The sequence below is a fragment of the Marmota marmota genome, unplaced genomic scaffold (genome assembly GCF_001458135.2).
Source record: "Marmota marmota marmota unplaced genomic scaffold, marMar, whole genome shotgun sequence".
In the NCBI taxonomy this organism is placed as follows: domain Eukaryota; kingdom Metazoa; phylum Chordata; class Mammalia; order Rodentia; family Sciuridae; genus Marmota; species Marmota marmota.
The window spans coordinates 21,183,789-21,202,989 of NW_026000005.1; the positions used below are offsets into that span (position 1 = coordinate 21,183,789).

General features: G+C 36.5%; 1 protein-coding gene across 1 annotated transcript in view; it reads right to left on the reverse strand.

Moving 5' to 3' along the window:
* Positions 1-1,053: 1,053 nt before the first annotated feature.
* The window catches only part of Mpp4 (MAGUK p55 scaffold protein 4), a 44,653-nt gene continuing 26,505 nt past the window's right edge, over positions 1,054-19,201 (reverse strand). The window contains exons 13-20 of the mRNA XM_048808319.1: positions 18,243-18,263; positions 14,206-14,247; positions 12,021-12,191; positions 10,498-10,578; positions 6,965-7,058; positions 6,460-6,568; positions 4,362-4,496; positions 1,054-1,608 (exon numbers count right to left, since the gene is read on the reverse strand). Coding sequence (XP_048664276.1) covers positions 1,417-1,608; positions 4,362-4,496; positions 6,460-6,568; positions 6,965-7,058; positions 10,498-10,578; positions 12,021-12,191; positions 14,206-14,247; positions 18,243-18,263 — 845 coding nt within the window. The 3' untranslated portion in view covers positions 1,054-1,416. The remainder of the gene's footprint in view (positions 1,609-4,361; positions 4,497-6,459; positions 6,569-6,964; positions 7,059-10,497; positions 10,579-12,020; positions 12,192-14,205; positions 14,248-18,242; positions 18,264-19,201) is intronic.

Genomic DNA, 19,201 nt, shown 5'->3' on the forward strand with positions numbered 1-19,201 from the left:
GGCTGGAATTGTAGCTCAGTGGTAGAGTACTTGCCTAACACGTGTGAGGCTCTGGTTTTGATCCTCAACACCACATAAAACTAAATAAACAAAGATATCATGCCCATCAGCAACTAAAAATATTTTTTTAAAGGAAAAAAATGATGCCTTGCAGTGGGAACTTTGTCTCAGTGAAGACAGACAGGAAATCGAGTCAAGGCGAGCAGGAACATACAGGCTAAGCTTTTATTGGGCCTCTACTTGGGAAGGGAGACACAGCTCCACAAGAAATAAAAGAGCTCCTTTTATTGGCTCTTAGTAGAGATGGGGTTAGGAATGTTAATTGGCTTTAGAAACTCTTCAAACTGTGAGGTCACTTCAAGCATCTTTGCCCTGTGATAGGGATGAATCGCCTGAAACCACCTTGGTTGTAATGATAATGGATAAATGAGGCACATTTGTTATCTGAAAATCTGCGAGTGAAATGGGACCTTTTAATGGCTGTCAGGCTATGAGCCAAGGCCCAAGAGTGCTTTTGCCCTTTGTCCCTATGATGTCCCCTGATTATATCAGAAAGATAGCAATTTGTTATCTAAGTAAAAAAGAACCATAAATATTTTTGAATCATACACTCTGCTTTATAGTTAAGAAAGAGACTGGAGGCATAGTGTACATATGGAGAAAGAAAGTGATGCAAAAGATTAACAAATATACGGGCAGGGAGAGCAACTGAAAGTCTCAGATCTAGGAAAAGAAAGAAAAGTAAGTCTTTGGAATAATATCCTCATCTTACGGTGTTCTCAGATCTACAGATCTACAGGACTAGTCCATCATCTTTTCCAAATTTAGGCATACATATGGATGTTGGCTTTTAGGAAAATTTATGATTGTTATACCTCTGATCAGAAGAATATGTGTTCCTTGTAGCCTGATTCATAAATGACAATGGCATTTGTAGAAGTTTTGATGTTAGATATGAAATGTACATATTAGCTATTTTTGCTGATTTTGTCCAGTAGGCACTTTTTGTAAAAACAAATTTCATAAAACAAGTTTCATGAACTAAAAATACAGTTTCTGAAATTAAGTACTGTTTATTTTATTTAGGAAAGCTCTTTTTACCTGAAACTTAGACCATATGAAATCCATGAAAGGTTCTCATTTTTAGCAACTTAACATAATTCATATTTCTACCAATTTTCATATAAAGTAAAGGGAAAAAATGCCTAAAAGCCAAACAGGTAAATCTGTGTAACCATACAATAACATATCTAACCATACATTTTAAAAAATAATAATAATTAATAAACTACAGTACTTCACAAGTTGTACACATTATAATGGGTCAAATAATACTGTTTTAGATTGCAACTGTCATTTCAGATCTCTGAAACAAGGGTATAATATTAAAACTTCAGTTTTAAGCAGGAGGCTTGATTAAGACTCAGCATCAGTGGAAATCCATGTTGCTGGTACCCACTGAGGCTCTTCCTGAGCCTTCTGTACTGCAGACAACAATTGGGCACATGCATCTTGCAAGTTGTCATTCACAATCACATGATCAAAAAACTGGCCAAACTGAGTCTCTATTTTTTTGGCTAAATCCTCCATCTCTTGTAGGTCTTCATCCTTCAGAGAAAAAAATATATATATATTGATGGCACAGACTTAGTGACACAGAAATAATACACAGTTTGTTATACTGTCACATTCAGTTGTGAAGTAGTTTATAAAAACATGTTAAATAGGGGCTGGGATTGTGGCTCAGCGGTAGAGCACTCGCCTAGCATGGGTGGGACCTGGGTTGGATTCTCAGTACCACATAAAAATAAAGGCATTGTGTTGTGTCCATCTACAAAAAAGATTCATATTCTATCTATCTCTCTCTTTAAAAAACATGTTAAATAAATGCCCTCTATTCTATATTACAAAACTTACATATTTGACCTTTAGTCTTACTCAATGTCTCTCTCATCAGTATTGCAAATTTTAGGAATAGTTTATAGACAAATTACTCCTCAACTTCCCATGTAGACTTATTTTGCTCCATTATCTACATATTTGAAGCTCTCAAACCATATGTGGCATAAAACCAAAGGAAAATTACCCACTTAAATAAAATTTAAATGTAAATTTCAAATGAACATTAACCCAATAAGAATGACATTATTTTGCAGATACAAAATGACCACTTGCGACATTAGGGTAGTCTGACATATTCCTATTGCATTGGGCATACATAAATTACCTTTTGTTCTATAATGACATAATTTACCTATAATATTGTCTATTTCTTCCCTTGTGAAATGGTCCTTAAAAGAAGGTCATTTGGCCTTCATTTGTCCCTAGGCACTAAATTCATTGCTGTTGTTTTCTTAGTTGTCTACAACAATTAGAATAGCACAATTTGTTGCCAATGCAATCTTAAATGCACATATAAATGCTGGCATAGAAATATGTGGCAGTATTTCTTTACAAGGTGATAATCATACTCATGATCCAGAAATAATTTTATTAATTTGTTTAGACAGCTACAAATAAGAACACACTTTTTTTGGAAGTGTTGGGAAGGATCCCCGGGCGTCACACATACTAGACAAGTGCTCTACCACTGAACTACATTTTTTTAAATAAACCTGTCCCTTTTTAAAACTTTTTAAATTTTTATTTATTTATTTATTTGTAGTTGTCGATGGAAAGCATTCTTTTATTTGTTTCATTTTTATGTGGTGCTAAGGATTGAACCCAGGGCCTCATACATGCTAGGCCAGTGCTCTGCCACTGAACTATAGCCCCAGCCCCTAAACTACATTTTTTTTTTTATTTTGAAACAGGATATCACTAAATTACCTCAAACTTGTCAATCTCCTGCCTTAGTCTTGAGTAGCTGAGATTATAGGCAAGCACCACCACACCCGGTGAGAACACAATTTTAAATGCCCAAAAGACTCAAGAAAATACATTCATGGACTCCAGTCCAAAAGGCAAATTTAATACTCATTGAAAAAATATGATGACAAAAATAGTTAAAAATGAAAGATAATATAAAGCCACTTTGTGCTTACTTTGGCAGCACATATACTAATAATATAATAGTATGGAGATTAGCAATGTCCTCTCTGCAAGGATAACATGGAAATTTGTGAAGTAGTCATATTTTTAATTTCAGTTTAGCAAGATGAAAAATATTTGACTCTTTACAGTAATGTGAATATACTCAACACTATTGAACTGTACACTTGGTAAAGCTGGTAGGTAGGTTTTATGTTGTGCATTTTTTACTTCCCTCACACACAAATAAGTATAATATCTTAGTCTAGGTGATAGTTGTAGGGTGCATACAACATGTAAAAATTCATTGAGCTGTACACGTAAGATTTATACACTTTAATGTATCATATCTCAGGACCCAAAACATCTCAAGTGGATTTAATTTAAATATACACATACATGCATACATACATGTATGTATGTATATATGCTTAGTTTCTCTATTATTGCTATCATCATTAATAAGAGTTTTTATTAGGGACTGAGATTGTGGCTGAGCGCTAGAGTACTTGCCTAGCATGTGTAAAGCACTGAATTCGATCCTCAGGACCACATAAAAATAAATAAGTAAGCTGGATGGGTAGCACACGCCTTTAATCCCAGAGGCTCGGGAGACTTGAGGCAGGAGAGTTCAAAGCCAGATCAACAAAAGCAAGGTGCTAAGCAACTCAGTGAGACCCTGTCTCTAAATAAAATACAAAATAGGGATGGGTGGGGATGTGGCTCAGTGGTTGAGTGCCCCTAAGCTCAATCCTTGATACCCAAAATTAATTAATTAATTAAAAGTATTGTGTCCGTCTATAACTAAAAATATTTTTTAAAAAGTTTCTGTGAGATACCTCATATTACAAAAATACATTCACTAAAGCATTTTTAAAAATTAATGTCCAAGTAAAAATAAATGATCTGTTCAAAATATAAATATGCTTGTACATACCCATTTCTGTTTGGCTTTGCAAACTGTGGCATGAGGGTCTTTTTTTAAAAAAAAAAAAAAAACTAGACCCCCAAAAATAAGCATCGTAGCATTTACTAACTTTATTTAAATATCTATAAGTGATGTCCAGTAAAAAAGAATAAAATATAAGGGCACTACTCATTAGGAACAAAAATTACATTCTTTGATATGGGGATCATGTAAAAGCAATACAATGATTTTTATTTTCTTATTTATTTTTTATTGAACCATTCTGAGGGACTCTTGGGGAAAGGATCAAAGAAGGGGTGAGTAGGACAATGAGGTCAAGGTCTTCAGCTCAGCCCAACCTGGCTTGGATCTCCTGGCCTCATCATCACTGACAGAAATACAGTAATTTTTTTAGTTGATCTACCTTGAACTTCATGTCCACAAAGTAGTCAGTGATAATCTTGGCATTTTTCCGAGATTGTTTCATGCAACTCAGGCTAGATGGCTTTATAAATATAACATAGGGCTTCAGTTCACGGGTTCGAGCCACTTGAATATCCTACAAAGAAAAAATTGAATGTACATTTGAAAACCAGACTCCTAACTTCCTAGAGTCAACAGGAATATTCTCAAAACTTCTAAGAAGACCAGAAATAAACTAATAGTCTCATGAACTCCCAATTCCTCAACTCTAAAATAGTAAATGTTTTTTAATAATTAAGAGATGGGGTTCAAGAATCAAAATTAAGTTTCAATCCTGGTTCTTCCTCTTTCTAGTTATGACTTGCTACGTAAATCTTACAAGCTGATTAAGTTCTATTATGTGACAGAATCTTACTGAGAATAGGATCCTATATATGATTTCATATGACACAGACAGAAACTCAAGATGAGTCAACCCTGTTTCACCCTCATTTCTCTTTCCTTTTGCTATCACCTTATGTTGGATACTGCTACCATCTTCACCTTGACCACTGGCTTTGACCCAATGAAAAATAATCTCTCTTCCTTTGATTCTCTCTAGCATACAAAGTATATTTTTAATGTTTTTATTAGTGCATTATAGATATACCTAACATTGGGGTTCATTTTGACATAATCATATAAGCATGAAATATAATTTGCTCTACTTCAGTCCCCAGTACTTCCCTTTTCCTTCCTCTTCTTCCTCCCTCTGTTCCCCTTCCTCTAGTCTTTCTTCTACTTATTTATAGTTTTTTTTAAATTAGTGCATTATAGACATACATAAAGGTGAAATTCACTGTGAGATACACACACACACACACACACACACACACACACATATATATAAATTATGCTAAACATAGCATAATTTGGACAATTTCATTCCACCATTCCTCTCTTTTCCCATTTACCCTCCCTCCCCCCCTCAAGCCCTTCNAATTTTTTATGGGAACTCTGCACAACACACACACCCAAAAAAAAAAAAAAAAAAAATTTCTCCTTTATTTTAGTTTCTGCATACGAGAGAAGACATTCAACACTGATTTTATAAGTCTGGCTTATTTCACTTAACATGATGTTCTCTAGTTCCAGCAAATGCCATAATTTCATTCCTCTTTTATGGCTGAGTAAAACTCCGTTGTGTATATACACCATGTTTTCTTTATCCATTCATCAATTGATGGGCCTCTGGACTGATTCCATAACCTAGTTATTGTGAGTTATACTGCTATATACATTGAAGTAGCTATATCACTATTGAATACTGATTTTAGTTCTTTTGGAAAAATACCAAGGAGTGGGATTGCTGTGTCATGTGGTGGTTCCTTCCTAATTTTTAAATGAAAAATGAAACAATCTTGGAAAAATGCCATACTGCTTTTCAAGTGGTTTTACTAATTTGCAGTCCCACCTACAATGTAGGAATATATACCTTTTCCCACACATCCTCACCAGCATTTATTATTATTTGTATTATTAATGATTGCCATTCTGACTGGATGAGATAAAATGCCAATGTAGTTTTGATTTGCATTTCCCTAATTGCTAGGGATGTCAAACACTTTCATATATTTGTTGGCCAATTTATATTTTTAAATGACTAAGAAAATATGAATCAAAAAAAGTGAACCTATTCCTTGCATGCTCTTGAACTTACCCTATGTTGCTCACCCCTGCTCCTCTACATGTGGTCTCAGAGAATTAATAAAGACATGAAAACCTAGGAACCTCACCCTCCTTGTACACAGCCACATGTTATTGCTTCCACAAGAAGTTACCTTGATGCATTTATGATGAAGGTCAAAGCAAGAAAGATTCTAAATTTTCTTTATGACCAACTTTTCAGTTCTGTTCTTGTGTCTGAGAAGCAAGAGTTCTCCCATAACTGAGAATAAGATGTTAGGAACTGATACTTCAAGTAACAACCTCGTCCTTAGAGAGGGGGTCTTATAAGGCTAACAGAATAAATGTCTCAGCTATAACCTGCAGCATGTGCATAACATGGGTGATGCACTCATGACTTTGGGGCGATCAGAAAAATTGCCACACACACCCACCTGAGGCTCTAAGTCCATGACACAGACCTTTCCTTCATCAAGGACAGCATTAACAGCGTCCACACTAGTGCCATACAGGTGGCCTTTGTACTCACCATACTCCAGCATCCTGAAGGGGTAGAACAAAGGAAACAAGAACTTCTCTACAAGTAAAATCATAGTAGTAACATGAATATAATTTCCAATAGAATTGAATATAAATATAGAGATTTATATTTGCTTGCAAAGAAAAGAATTAGTGGATACTCGGTGGGAGAAAATATATTAGAAGACATAGGTCTTAACTATTTCCTCAGATTCTCTAAATTTTGCAACCTGATTCTGCCCCCTTTCCAAAACCAATGGATTGGTGTACTAGTGTATCAATGTACATTTCCTTGCTTAACTCTTTAGATCAGAGGAATTTTCCCCGAGGAGCTTTAGAAAATGCATTTTAAAAAATGGAGAATGTCAAACATTTTAAATTTCAAACAACTAGCAGCAAGAATTAGCTTCTGAACGTTACCTGTGACTATACATGAGGTTTTCAAATGTTTCTTTCAACACATAGTGATATTCACGCCCATTCATCTCATAACTCTTTGGGGATCGAGTAGTATCTGTGAAAAAGAGGAATGAAAGTTTTCAGAATCTTCAAAATATTTTGCTTTGTTATTGATATGCATTTGGATAAAGAAGCTTGATCAAAACAAATAAGTGAATACGTAAACAAACAGATAAGTAAAATGCAAAAACCAAAAAGAGGAAGGCTGAATTGGTGATAAGAAAGAAGTTCTCATATCATAAACAATCAATAAACCTTTATTGAGTGCTCAGAGTGTGGAAAAGAATGTATTGGTATTAAGCCAGGATAAGAAGGCCCTAACAGAACACCTGCTAGAATTCAAAACAGGAGTCTGGGGATGTAGCTCAGTGATACAGCACTTGCCTAGCCTATGAGAGAGCTTGGGTTCAATTCCCAGCACTGGGGAGAAAGTCCCTTAGTCAAAACAGACAATGATTAATTATGTGTGGACCCTAAAATTCCTGTATGCTCCCAGTTAGCAATACCAACAGTACCTTTCGATTGGATAGTACCTTTCTAATTATTTCATTTCATTCCCCATACTCCTAGCTAGATGAATGTTACTATTTATATTTTCCTGAAAAGTAACTCATGCTTTCGGAGAGTAACTAGCTTTCTCACATTCATGAGACTAATGAAAAGTGAAGGTGAAACTAGAACCTAGGTATTCTGCCTCCTCCTAGACCACTATTTTCTGTTCTACCAGATTGTCTCAAATTTGAAATGGAAAAAGTCCATGTCATTCTGCAGTCTTGCTCAAATGAAATGTAATAGTACCCAAGTCAGTATGGTGATTATTCTTGGAGATGACTGAAAGGAAAAGTTAGGCCAAGTCTAGATTCAGTCTGATTCTTTGATATGGCTGCTTTAATTTTAGAATCTTCAACTTAAATAACACTTGGTAGAAAATATAGGAGTTCATCAAATACCTAAAAGTGAGTTACTTATTGTCTGCTCATCCATTTATTCAACTAATGTGTACTGCGGGTCTTCTGTGTTCCAAATATCATGTTAGGTTCTTAGAACTCAGATGAATAATACACAGTTCCAACTCTGTATCCCACATGCTGCAAAGCTAGTTCCTTACTCTCCACTACAAAAATCTTCCCTTATTAATAAAGAACTTCTGTTTTTGCATTTGATAAAGTTTAAAGATGAAATGGATCAATATCTGATGATATCAAAACATGGAAATGACCAAGCCAGAGCTGGAAACACACCCTAAATGATCAAAGTTACAGACCTTCAAGTGGCTCAAAAAAAGTAAATGCCATCTTGGGGTCATTTTTGTTTTTTATTCATTCAAGTCTCTAAGATGACTCCTTCTCCTTTTTTTCAGTTGGACTGATATTTTATAAAGTAGGTTAAAGTCCACAAATTAATACAGAAGCAGGATAGCCATTTTAAGTTTAAAACTGTTCAGCTAACTTAAAAAAACAAAATATGGGCATTTTTTTCCCCCCTCACTTTGAATGATAGGTATCCATGCCCCTTAAAATTCTTCTACGATCTGTGGGCATCTTGCTTTTATCTGGACTACTGAAAAATGGTGATTTCTTAGTTTTTGTCTTTGAGATTAATGTCTGCTCTTGCATATGTAAGTGATATTTCACAAAACACAACTGATGGGGTGGAACCATAAAGCAACATTGATGGTCTCCCATTGCCACTGGGAAGCAAGACCTTCCGTTGCCTTGGAAGAAAATCTAGTAGTTCCTCAGACTTTTCTGATCAGCCTTAGGTTTAATTTTAAACAATTTTTAAAGTCTACCATCATTCCTTCCACAATTACATTTTCTTCATTCAGATTCAATTTAATAATTTAAATTCCTTTTCCATGTAATAATCAAAATTATGAGCTGCATTTATATTTTTGGCATTTCTTCACATCTGTCTCAAATGTGTTGCACAGAGGGAAGCCTGAAGTTAGAGAAGCCAGAGGTCAAGAAAGGGAATAATATTCTCTTCTCTTTGTTTTCATTGTATTTCTACCACTCCTCCCTCCGTTTTATAACTCTCCAAAGCTAAAGTGCAGGCAGAGAAAGGAAAAACAGGTCAGAGAAGTTTCCACTTGACAGATACCAAGGCTGCCCTTGGCTTCCTTTAGACTTGTCAGATGTTTAAATCTGGCTCTTTCTCTCATAGATGAGGTATTGGACTATTTTGCAAACCCTACCACCCTACCATCACCACCCACACAACTGGGGCTCGCAAATCCAATCTCTTTTCCAGCTTGTCTGTGTAATTCCTTCTATACTCTGATGCGTCTGGGAGTCCCTTTTGGTCTTCAACTGAGGCCTCCTCTTGGGCAGGTGCTAAAATAATCCCAGGCTGACATTTTCCCACACCATCTACCCAGATTTGCCTGTCTACACAGGCAGCTATTTCCCAAAGTCACCATTGGCCTCTTTCTCTAATCTCTTGTCCTTTAGATTTTTCAGGAATAATTCCAACATCAGTCTTCTGTGTTCCTCCCTCTACATTCCCTCCATGTAGGGAGCACATATAAAGCTCCCTAAATTAGTCTCCCTATGTTCCTTCCTCCTGTTCTGAAGGGAAGGGGAAACACCACACCCACATGCTCTTCCCACTCGCATTGGCCTGGAAGCCATCCCACAGCATGGCTTTCTCCAGTAAAAGTGTCCTTAAAATCTCCCATTATTTCTATTCCTGCCCCCTTTCACTCTGCTTATATGTGCGCCAGGCTTAAATAATTTCTACATTCCTCACTTAAAAGTTTACATCTTAGTGCCTCAATTAAAACTTTACCCTCCTTTTACATGTAATAGACTATATATGATTAGAAACTTGCTATTTTCTTGAACTCAGGAATTCTAAGTCTTTGTCTTCTATATTTTTGCAACCAAACTGAGTTTCTTAGAGTGATTTTAAAGGTGTTTTTTTTTTGAATAATGAAGCAAATAATAATAATACCTTATTTTTTAGAAGTACAGTTCTCAAATATCTTCAAACTTAGAAAACATACTCTGACTGGATAAATGAATACAGAAAAATCTGAAAGATTGCATCTTGGGAAGTGGTAGTGGTGAACAGGTAGCTTATGAGAAATAAAGGAGCCCTGGGTAAAAGGTAATAAGAGAATATGATTTTTAAAAACACCATGTGTGGTTTAATCATACTTAAAATTTACATAAAGTTATATGTGCAAATATTATTTTTTTAGATTAAAAAAATAGTAAGATAGGCAAGAGCCAAGAACAGTGACAGGAAGATAAGATATTTTAGCCTTTTTGCTAAAATATTCGTTTTCCTGAGAGGTCATTTATATTACTGTTAAGAAATGGAAAGTCACATTTGAAAAGCCTCTCCATCTGAAATGCCAGTATATAGTTAGAAATACTTAGGGACTATCCCTTGTGTCTTACAACAATATGACATGGTTAAGTAAGATTGGGACATTTGAAATAAAGTTTTACCAAAACATGAACTGCTAAAACAGAAACCAAACGTACGTGGCACAGCACTCTGAAAATGGTTGGGATTAAATTCAATAAGTTGTCTTCTCAGCTCAGTGACTCCAACGCCAGAAGGTCCTAAATATAAAAAGAGTCACATACAGAAAATCATTAGATGTGCATACAAATAATTATGTGCTAAGGTCATTATTTCAGTCCTTTTATTGAAGAAACTTGAGAGCAAATGTTTCTTGGGGAAATTATGTAACATCCTTTCTTGTGAATCAATAAAACTCTTGGGAATTTTCTTGGTGACCGGTCGAGTAACCCACACTGCTTCAACATGAAGAAATGAGGTAAGGAATTGCAAGCGCCTGTTACTCCAGTGAACTTTACCTAATGCTGGATGCTGTGAGAACTTGCTGGTCTCATTTAGGATAATCTGAGACATCCTGCCTTTCTTCTTCAAATGAAGTTACTAATATATCACAGTCAGAAATCAGACTTGACAGCCATAGGTTCTGTGACTTAAGGAATTCAAGGGCACATTTCTGACTGGTAGTTAAATCAGCAAAACATGTCTAACTGGAAGCAGGGCTGATTTTCTGAGCACAGAGGGCCCATGCTTAGGATACCTTACTTGCATTAATGCTCTGCTATTCTACCTTGAAGTCCTAATAATTTGAACAAACAACTCTTATGTTTTCATTTTACACTATTCCTTGCAAAGGAGATAACTGGCTCTATGACATGTTCTGCCCTGCAGGGGCCTGCCCTGCTCACAGCTGAACAGAAAATGGCAGTAAGATATAAGCTGCTAACTTTGTAGAGATCTTGGTTACAAAAGCAAGACACTCAAGCTCAACATTTGCCTGGTTCTTTAGTCCCAAAAATAGAGTACAGAAGACTTCAGCCACTTTTCTGGAGGAAATGGTTACAAAGTTCTTAGGGAAATCAACTTTAAGTGTTTATTTTCCTAACACAGACTAATGATCCAGTTTGGGGGCATACAGAACAATGTATGCTTACAGAACAACTTCTAAACAGACAGAAGAAATCTCAATTATGACTTTGTCATAATACAACTTTTTATTATGTTCATACATAATATGAACATAATAATTAGGTTTATTAGGTTCATACATGGCATAACATATTCAATTGTATATTTTCCCAAAAGCTTGCTACAATAAAGTTTTGTTTATAAACACAAATATGAAATAAGCTTTTTTTTTTTCCTCTCCCAGTACTGGGAATTAAACCCGGAGTGCTCTACCACTCAGCTACATTTCCAGCCTTTTATTATTATTATTATTATTATTATTATTATTATTTTGTTTTTAAGATGGGATCTTCCTAAATTTCTGAGGTTGGTCTTGTACTTGCAATTGTCTTGCCTTTGCCTCCTAGATCTCTGGGATTACAGGTGTGTGCCACCCACACCCTGCTGAAACAGACTTCTTTTTTTTAAGGAATTATATAAAGGTCTATAAGGATTTCTACTACTCACAATGCAAGACAATTAAATCTAGAAGGCAACTCCCCAATGACAAGTAGAGGCAGAGCATACTGAGACATACCCACAAGCACTATGAGGCGGTGCTTGTCTGTTGGGCGTCGCTGGTACCTCACCACCTCCTCATAAGGGGCACCAACTGCATTGTAGCAGCTGCCAGCACAGCATGCAGTGGCATGCAGCTGGCTGAGGTGGGACTTCCTTCGACAAAGGCGCATGCTGCGGCGGAAACCAGCTGGGGAGGATGGAAACACACAGAACATGAGCTCCAGGGCAGGAGCTTCAATTCTGATGAAGCACGTAATGTCTGTGATATCTATCTGAAGTTAGAAAATAAGAAAGAATGTAAAGGGAAAATACCCAAATGTCCCATGTGCTATCTAAGTTGCATCCAGCATCCATTATGTGCCAGGCATTTGCACTGGGTGCTGGAGCTGTGTGACCAACCAGCCCAAGCCCATCATCTCTTGAAACCTATGTTAATGGAGGAGGAGACACAAAAATAGATGATAACAACCAAAATAAATACTTGGAGAAAATGGTAAGTAGACAGAGTGACAGGGGTGCTTTTTCAGATAGTTCAAGAATCTGAAAAGTTGGCATTGAGCAGCTGTTTGGATGCAGAGATGGCGCCAGTTAAGGAAGCATCTAGGGAAAGAGCAATCCAGGCTGAAGCAACAGAAAATCAAAGGAGCAGAGAAAGGACTGCACTTGCAGCATTTGTGGAAGGCCAGGAAGCCTGGATAGCTGCAGGGCAGAGAGTAATTGGTAGTGTAGGAGGAAATGGGGTTGGAGAGGTAGCTGGAGGCAGATCACACAGCACGAGTTGGTGAAGTGTTGGAATGTGGTTCAAGTATAAGCCATTGGACAGTGGAGAGACAGTTTGTGACTTTATTTGATTTCTGTTTCTAAAGGATTCCTCTGATTGCTGTTGGCAGGATGCAAACTGTAGAGAGTGAGTCAGCCTCAGGGAGAGCAGTCAGGCAGCTACCACTCTAGTCCAGGTAAGAGATGATAGTGGTTTGGGCCAGGGTGGACAGGCTTCTTGTTCACATTTTTCAGGTGAATATACTAGGACTCAGATTAACTGGGTTGCTCAGGACTGTGTGATCAGTGGCAAAGTTGGACCTCTTCATCTTGATTTCCAAACTCCTAGAATCCTGCTTTGTCTGCCCATTGAATCAAAGAGCTTTCTGGTACTTTCAGAGCTGTTTCTAGCAGTACAACTAGAAACCACATATGTGTGTGTAATATATACACACGCTACTATTTGTATTTGTACCTATACATATTGAAAGTCATAAGATCATACCAATGCTTATGAAATGAGTTCAAACCACAGGATTCATTGCGGCCTTCCCCTTTATTTGCGACTCCCTTTTCTAACAGGAAGAACCCTGTCATTCTGATTCTCAATACATCTACTTATTACATCAGCTAAGAACACCTATGTCAGATGGGACCAACAGTAGTGGCAGCCTGACAGAAAGTGTCAGCCCATGAGAGATGAGGTGGGCATCTTTGTAAAGGTTGTGGAGTATTAGAGGCCAACAAATGACAACTGCCATCCTCATTTCCTCTGACACTGACCACCTGCATCAGGCCACCCTCATCCCCTGCACAGATACCCTCCACCTTGCTCTACTCAGGCTCCTCATTCTCCATCTTCATGCTGCTTCCTACCCTGCTCTACCTTACCTAATGGCTTTGGGGCTGATGATTCTGGAAGTATTACAGAAAGGGGGCCCACTTATTTTTTTAAAGGTCCCCCCAATGATTTCAAAGTGCATCTAGGCTTGGGAGCCAACACTCTGGTTTACAGACTGCAGCTCTGTGGTTCTCTCCTATCTTGTGAAGAGGGAAGCCCAGAGTAGCTCTCAATGAGAGATACCTGGTCCCTTCAGATAGCTCTGCTAGGTGACAAACATATAGAAATGTGGCCATAAAAGGAGAGTTTAGTAATTAGAGAACTGGTCTCTTTAGAAGGATAAATAAGTTGTGGAACAGACTTGGAGACAACGAAAAGAAGTATGTTTCATAAATAATTAGGAGATACCTAGTGGAAATTAAAAGACTAACAATGAATAATAGATCAGAGCACTGAGAAGAAAAAGTAGACAGATGGAAAACAGGACAAGGAACAATTTTGGAAATGTCCACCAGCAAAAGAAACTTTCAGCAGAACACCAGGCTGATATGAATACCACTTCAAAACGATTAAGACTCACCTCTTATTAATCATCACTTACCAATAAAGAACTTTTGACCAGAGCCAATAAATTCCTCCTTGTCTGGGACATGGAATGGCAAGAACAGAATACGAGGACAAAGAGAAGTTTACTTAGAACCAATGCATGAAATCATCTTCAGATTGTCAAGTGACGTCGTTTTATTAGGTGACAGCACAGTTGACTTGATTCTTGAGTGGCTTTCTAAGATTGTTCTCAGCAATTTCCATCCTTTTTTTCTCACTCAATAAACTATAGAAAAACATTCTTCAGAACTTCTGTATTATACTGAAATATTTTTATAGTATGGTTAAAAACAAAAAAAAAAATTAGGCTTGTTTAAAGATATAAGAAAAGAGATGGAGCCATAGTAAAAACACAAAAGCTGGGTATTCGTTTTTGAACATATCCTAAGAAAACTGATTTTTAAAAAGAAAGAAACTGGCTTTTGTCTTTAACTTGCTGATACAGAGTTCTTACGGTCCTATAATTAATCTCTTTGCTAAATATGAGCTTTTATTTTCCATCTTAATTAATATTCTATATAAAATTGGTCCTTGTTCTATGATGATCACTTGTTTTCTTATTGCCAAGAAGCTATAAGACTAAGTAAGGAAAATTGTGCCTGGGACCTATAGCATACAGAACTAGTTCAGAAACCTGTTTCTGCTTCCTCTGAGTCCTTGGACAAACTTATAAACTCCATAAAAAATGTTCTAAAAATGTCATTTCCAAATTATTTGTACTTAAATTTCTTGTCATCTATTCAACTCTGCTTTGCTCATTAAATAACATATAAAAAACATTTGTTCATAGGATGAACTTACATATACAGCCTTCTTTTTCTTAATCTTTATTTAAAATTTTTTTTAAATACACATTTTAAAATACAAAACAGACATACCAATATTAGTTACATCTGCTGGTAAGTAAATTTTTCATCTCAATAAGTTTAAAAGACAATGTCTACTGAGGGATAGTTTAATAATGCTTAATTACTTCCATCATTTATATTTATTTACTTATTTGCAATTCTGGAAATCCCAGGGCCTTGTACATGTTAGGTAAGTGCTCTAATCATCATTCATTTTAAAATGCAGTCTATGAAATTGAGTATTTTATCATTGATTTCACCTTTAACATATCAACTCCTCATCCTAGAAGTTATCCTGTCGATTATTCACTTTGTGGCACACTGAAAGACTTTAAACAGAGCTCTGTCTAGTGTGCCCAGGAAATAAAAATGAACAATTACCTTCTGAAAGTTCCTCTGGGTATTTGGTCAAGTGCAGAAAGAGACGTGAAAAAGTTAAGCCAAGTTAGCCATCAAATACAGGCAAATGACAGCATTCATGTCACCATTAGTAAAAGTTTTAACTTGGGTAAGGCCTAGGACACTCATCTGACCTCACTCTACCCCTGAGGGACAACCATTTTTTCTGCAAGTTGCCTCTGAGACTCTCCATGAAGTCTTTTGATCCATGAAGACTCTGTGGGTTGGTACAAGATGAGACTTGAAAGAGACAACAACCCATTAAAGGCAATGGATTTGAGGCTTCTCTCTCCTCTCCCAGAGGCCATTTTGTGGCACCTTGTGAAAGGGAGGAAAAAAGGACATGAGGGTAGGGGTGGGACAGACACTGCCCCAACCTCTGGTCTGATCATCATCATTCCTTAGCCCTTCCTTGGTCTAATGTACACACTTCCATCTCCAACTGACCCCTTGGAGACAGGGGAACTGAATATGAAGCAAACTGTTTTGTTGTCTAGACATCTTAAACAGCTGTACTTTCTTTTCTTTTTTTAAATGGCCTTCTTAATTAAATGAGCCTCCCAAAGAAATTTAAGGAAGTCACATTATACCTCATGCAGAGATCAAAACTGAAGAACCTTAACTGCTACTAAGTGAGTGTCTAGGTAACAGGAGTAAGTACCATGAATGAATGCCAAGGGTTATCTACTTGGAAAATACACCAGTTGGGTGCTAATTGTTCCTTAATTGAGCTCCTAATAGAGCCAGTTTAGCATGTTCTTAAGAGTTCTCTTTCAACTGAGAGGCTTTCAAAGGAGTGCTTTACACTGCATGCTTTCCTCTGAAGGGCTGGTCTTAAAGAACCAGCCACAAACTGCCCTAAAGAACAAGATTTCATAATAACACCAAACTAACCCTCATGTAGCATTTACTAAGTGTGGAGGTGGTGGGGGGTGAGACACTATTCTAAGCACTTTACTTATGCAAATCTAATTATGGTTCCCATTGTGTGTGTGTATATATATGTGTTACCAGGCCCTTGTGAACGCTAGGCAAGCACTCAGCCATTGAGCTACATCCCCTGCCCATTTTGGAGATGAGGAATCTGAAGGCAGAGGGGGTAAGCACCAGAAGGTTAGCCAGAGTTAATGAGTAATGGACCCAGGATTCATACTTGGACAGTGTGACATGAGATCATGGTCTTACCTACAATGACACACTGGCTCAGCTTTCACAGACCCTGAAAATAATGCCCCTGAGCCTCAGCCACAGCCTTAGCTGGTGGAGTATTTTCCAGCAACACAATGAGTTTAGCAGAACAAAGAAGGATGGGTATAACTCAGAGGAATGAAAAACAAAACCAATCCCAAACACTGACCCAAGTATAAATAATTAAATTATCCCCAGTAGACCAACCATCTCATGAAATACAGGAAATTTTAGAAATAATATAAATGATAACTAGGCTAATTTAAGTGAGTGGTTCCAAACCCTACCTAATTCAATGCTTATCTTTTTTATAACTAATATTTGTAGCAATTTTTTTTGAAATAAAATTCATAGGTGACAAATCTACCACACATGTAACTTTAAAAACCTATACAATGCTCTAACTATAATGTAAAGGAAAAACAAAAGGAAGTAATTTATATTTTAAAAGTATATATACCAAATATAAATTTATGGGCAACATCTCTAAAAAACATAGAAAACTAGTAGATGTTTATACCTACTTAAATGAAGAGGCATAGATTTAAAAGAATCAAGATCAGAAAACATTCTTTATAGGAAGTGCAGAAGAACAGAAAAGAAAAGGAAAGAAGTGGACACTAGAATCAAAAGTATTCTGCCAAGTAATAACAGACCAGATTAACTTGTACATGATAAGAAAGGGAAATTGCTTTAGTTGAAATAGGGATAATATACCAAAGCAATTGGAGACCAATGAAATAGAGAAAATGAGGAAATGTAATATACTTGGAATCAGGTAAGTAATGTTAACAGGCCCCAACAGGTTGCCAGCTTTTATAAACCTCCCTGTGGGATATATTTTGCTACAAATGGGGTCAACATTATTTTGCTGGATAGACCCTTGATACTCACTAGGTGTCATCAATAATAACAAGTAATGTATTAAGGAAGAAGAAAATGGATTCAGTATAGATACAATACTTTCCAATTTATTTACTATCCATGTAGTGTAGACAGAAAGTTTGGAATAAAGGACTTTATAATTTCTAAGGCAATGTCATTATGTCTCTCTAGAGTGACCATCTTCTGAACCACTGGGCCCTTCATGTTGACTTGTGAAAACTTACTATCGTGTAGTAAAGAGCTTTTCCATTAGATTGGTAATGGGTTTTGCCTAACAGGAAGATATGTGGGTCTTGAGTTGACCCTTCATTGTGCAGGACATTTAACATTCTTGATCCTACTAGGTAAAGGCTGGGAGGGACCCCAATCCATGTGGCAGCCAAAAAATGCTCCCACAGAGTTCCAAAATGCCCAATTGAGGGTAATATTGACTCTAGGAGAAGCACTAGTTAAGGTAAAACTTATATCTCACAACCACATTGTTGATTTTTTAAAAATAAAACTTGTATTTTTGAGATTTACAACATGTTAAAGAATATATACAGATAATAAAATGGTTACTACAGTGAAGCAAATTAACATGTTTATCATCTCATATGTTTATTTTTACTGTTATATCTAAACAATTATTATATCATATCTCTAAATATATGGCTAAATTATATTAAAATGTGGAATATATATTTAAATTCAATACAAATTTTTCACTTACCAGATTCAAATGTTTCTTCATCTAAGGTTTTCCATGGAGGCAAAAAGCAAAATGGTTATTATATTACTATCTACACCTAGTCTATACTTTAATAATTTAATTGCCTGGCTAATGTTTTTGTGCCTATGCTACCTTTATCAAGGTCAAGACAGTGGTATCTCTAAATCATATACAGATGTCTTAAATGAAATACGTAATATTCACTAGTTGGGGACTGTAATGACAACCAGAGATGTAGCCGGAACTTAAAATAAATAAATAAAATAAACAAAAGAGAATAAGTAAAACACAATTTTAAAAGAGGCTCAGAGAGAAGGGAAAAGTGAAATGTCACAGGAAAACCCTATGGATAGTTGTACACTGCACCCCCTTGCTTCTGGAAGACTCGCATGTGTGGGAGGGAGGCCTCTGCCTGCAGAGCTGGGGGCTACAGGCAAGGAAAGGGAGAATGAGCACTTGAATGTCTTGACTGAGCAGGATCAGGTGACTGAGAAAGCATGAGAGAAACCAGCTTCTTCCTTCATTAAAACAATTCTTGTTAGCATTTTAAAAAGGGATTAAGGATTACAAAAGTAAAAATTTATATGGAGGACAATTTGAAAGATATAGTAATATTACCAATGCACATACCCTTGGCTCAGGCAATGGTACGTCTTAAGTATACATGTGTGAATGACATATCTATAAAGCTATTCATTGTAACAATGCTTATAGTAGAAAATGGACACAACTCAAATATCTACAAATAACACACCTCTCTCGCCACTGGACAGATCTTCCAAACAAAAGTTGAATAAGGAAACTATAGAACTCAATAACACAATTAATAACCTAGACTTAATTGACATATATAGAGTATACCACCCAACATCAAGCAGTTACACTTTTTTCTCAGCAGCACATGGATCCTTCTCAAAAATAGATCATATATTATGTCACAGGGCAACTCTTAGACAATA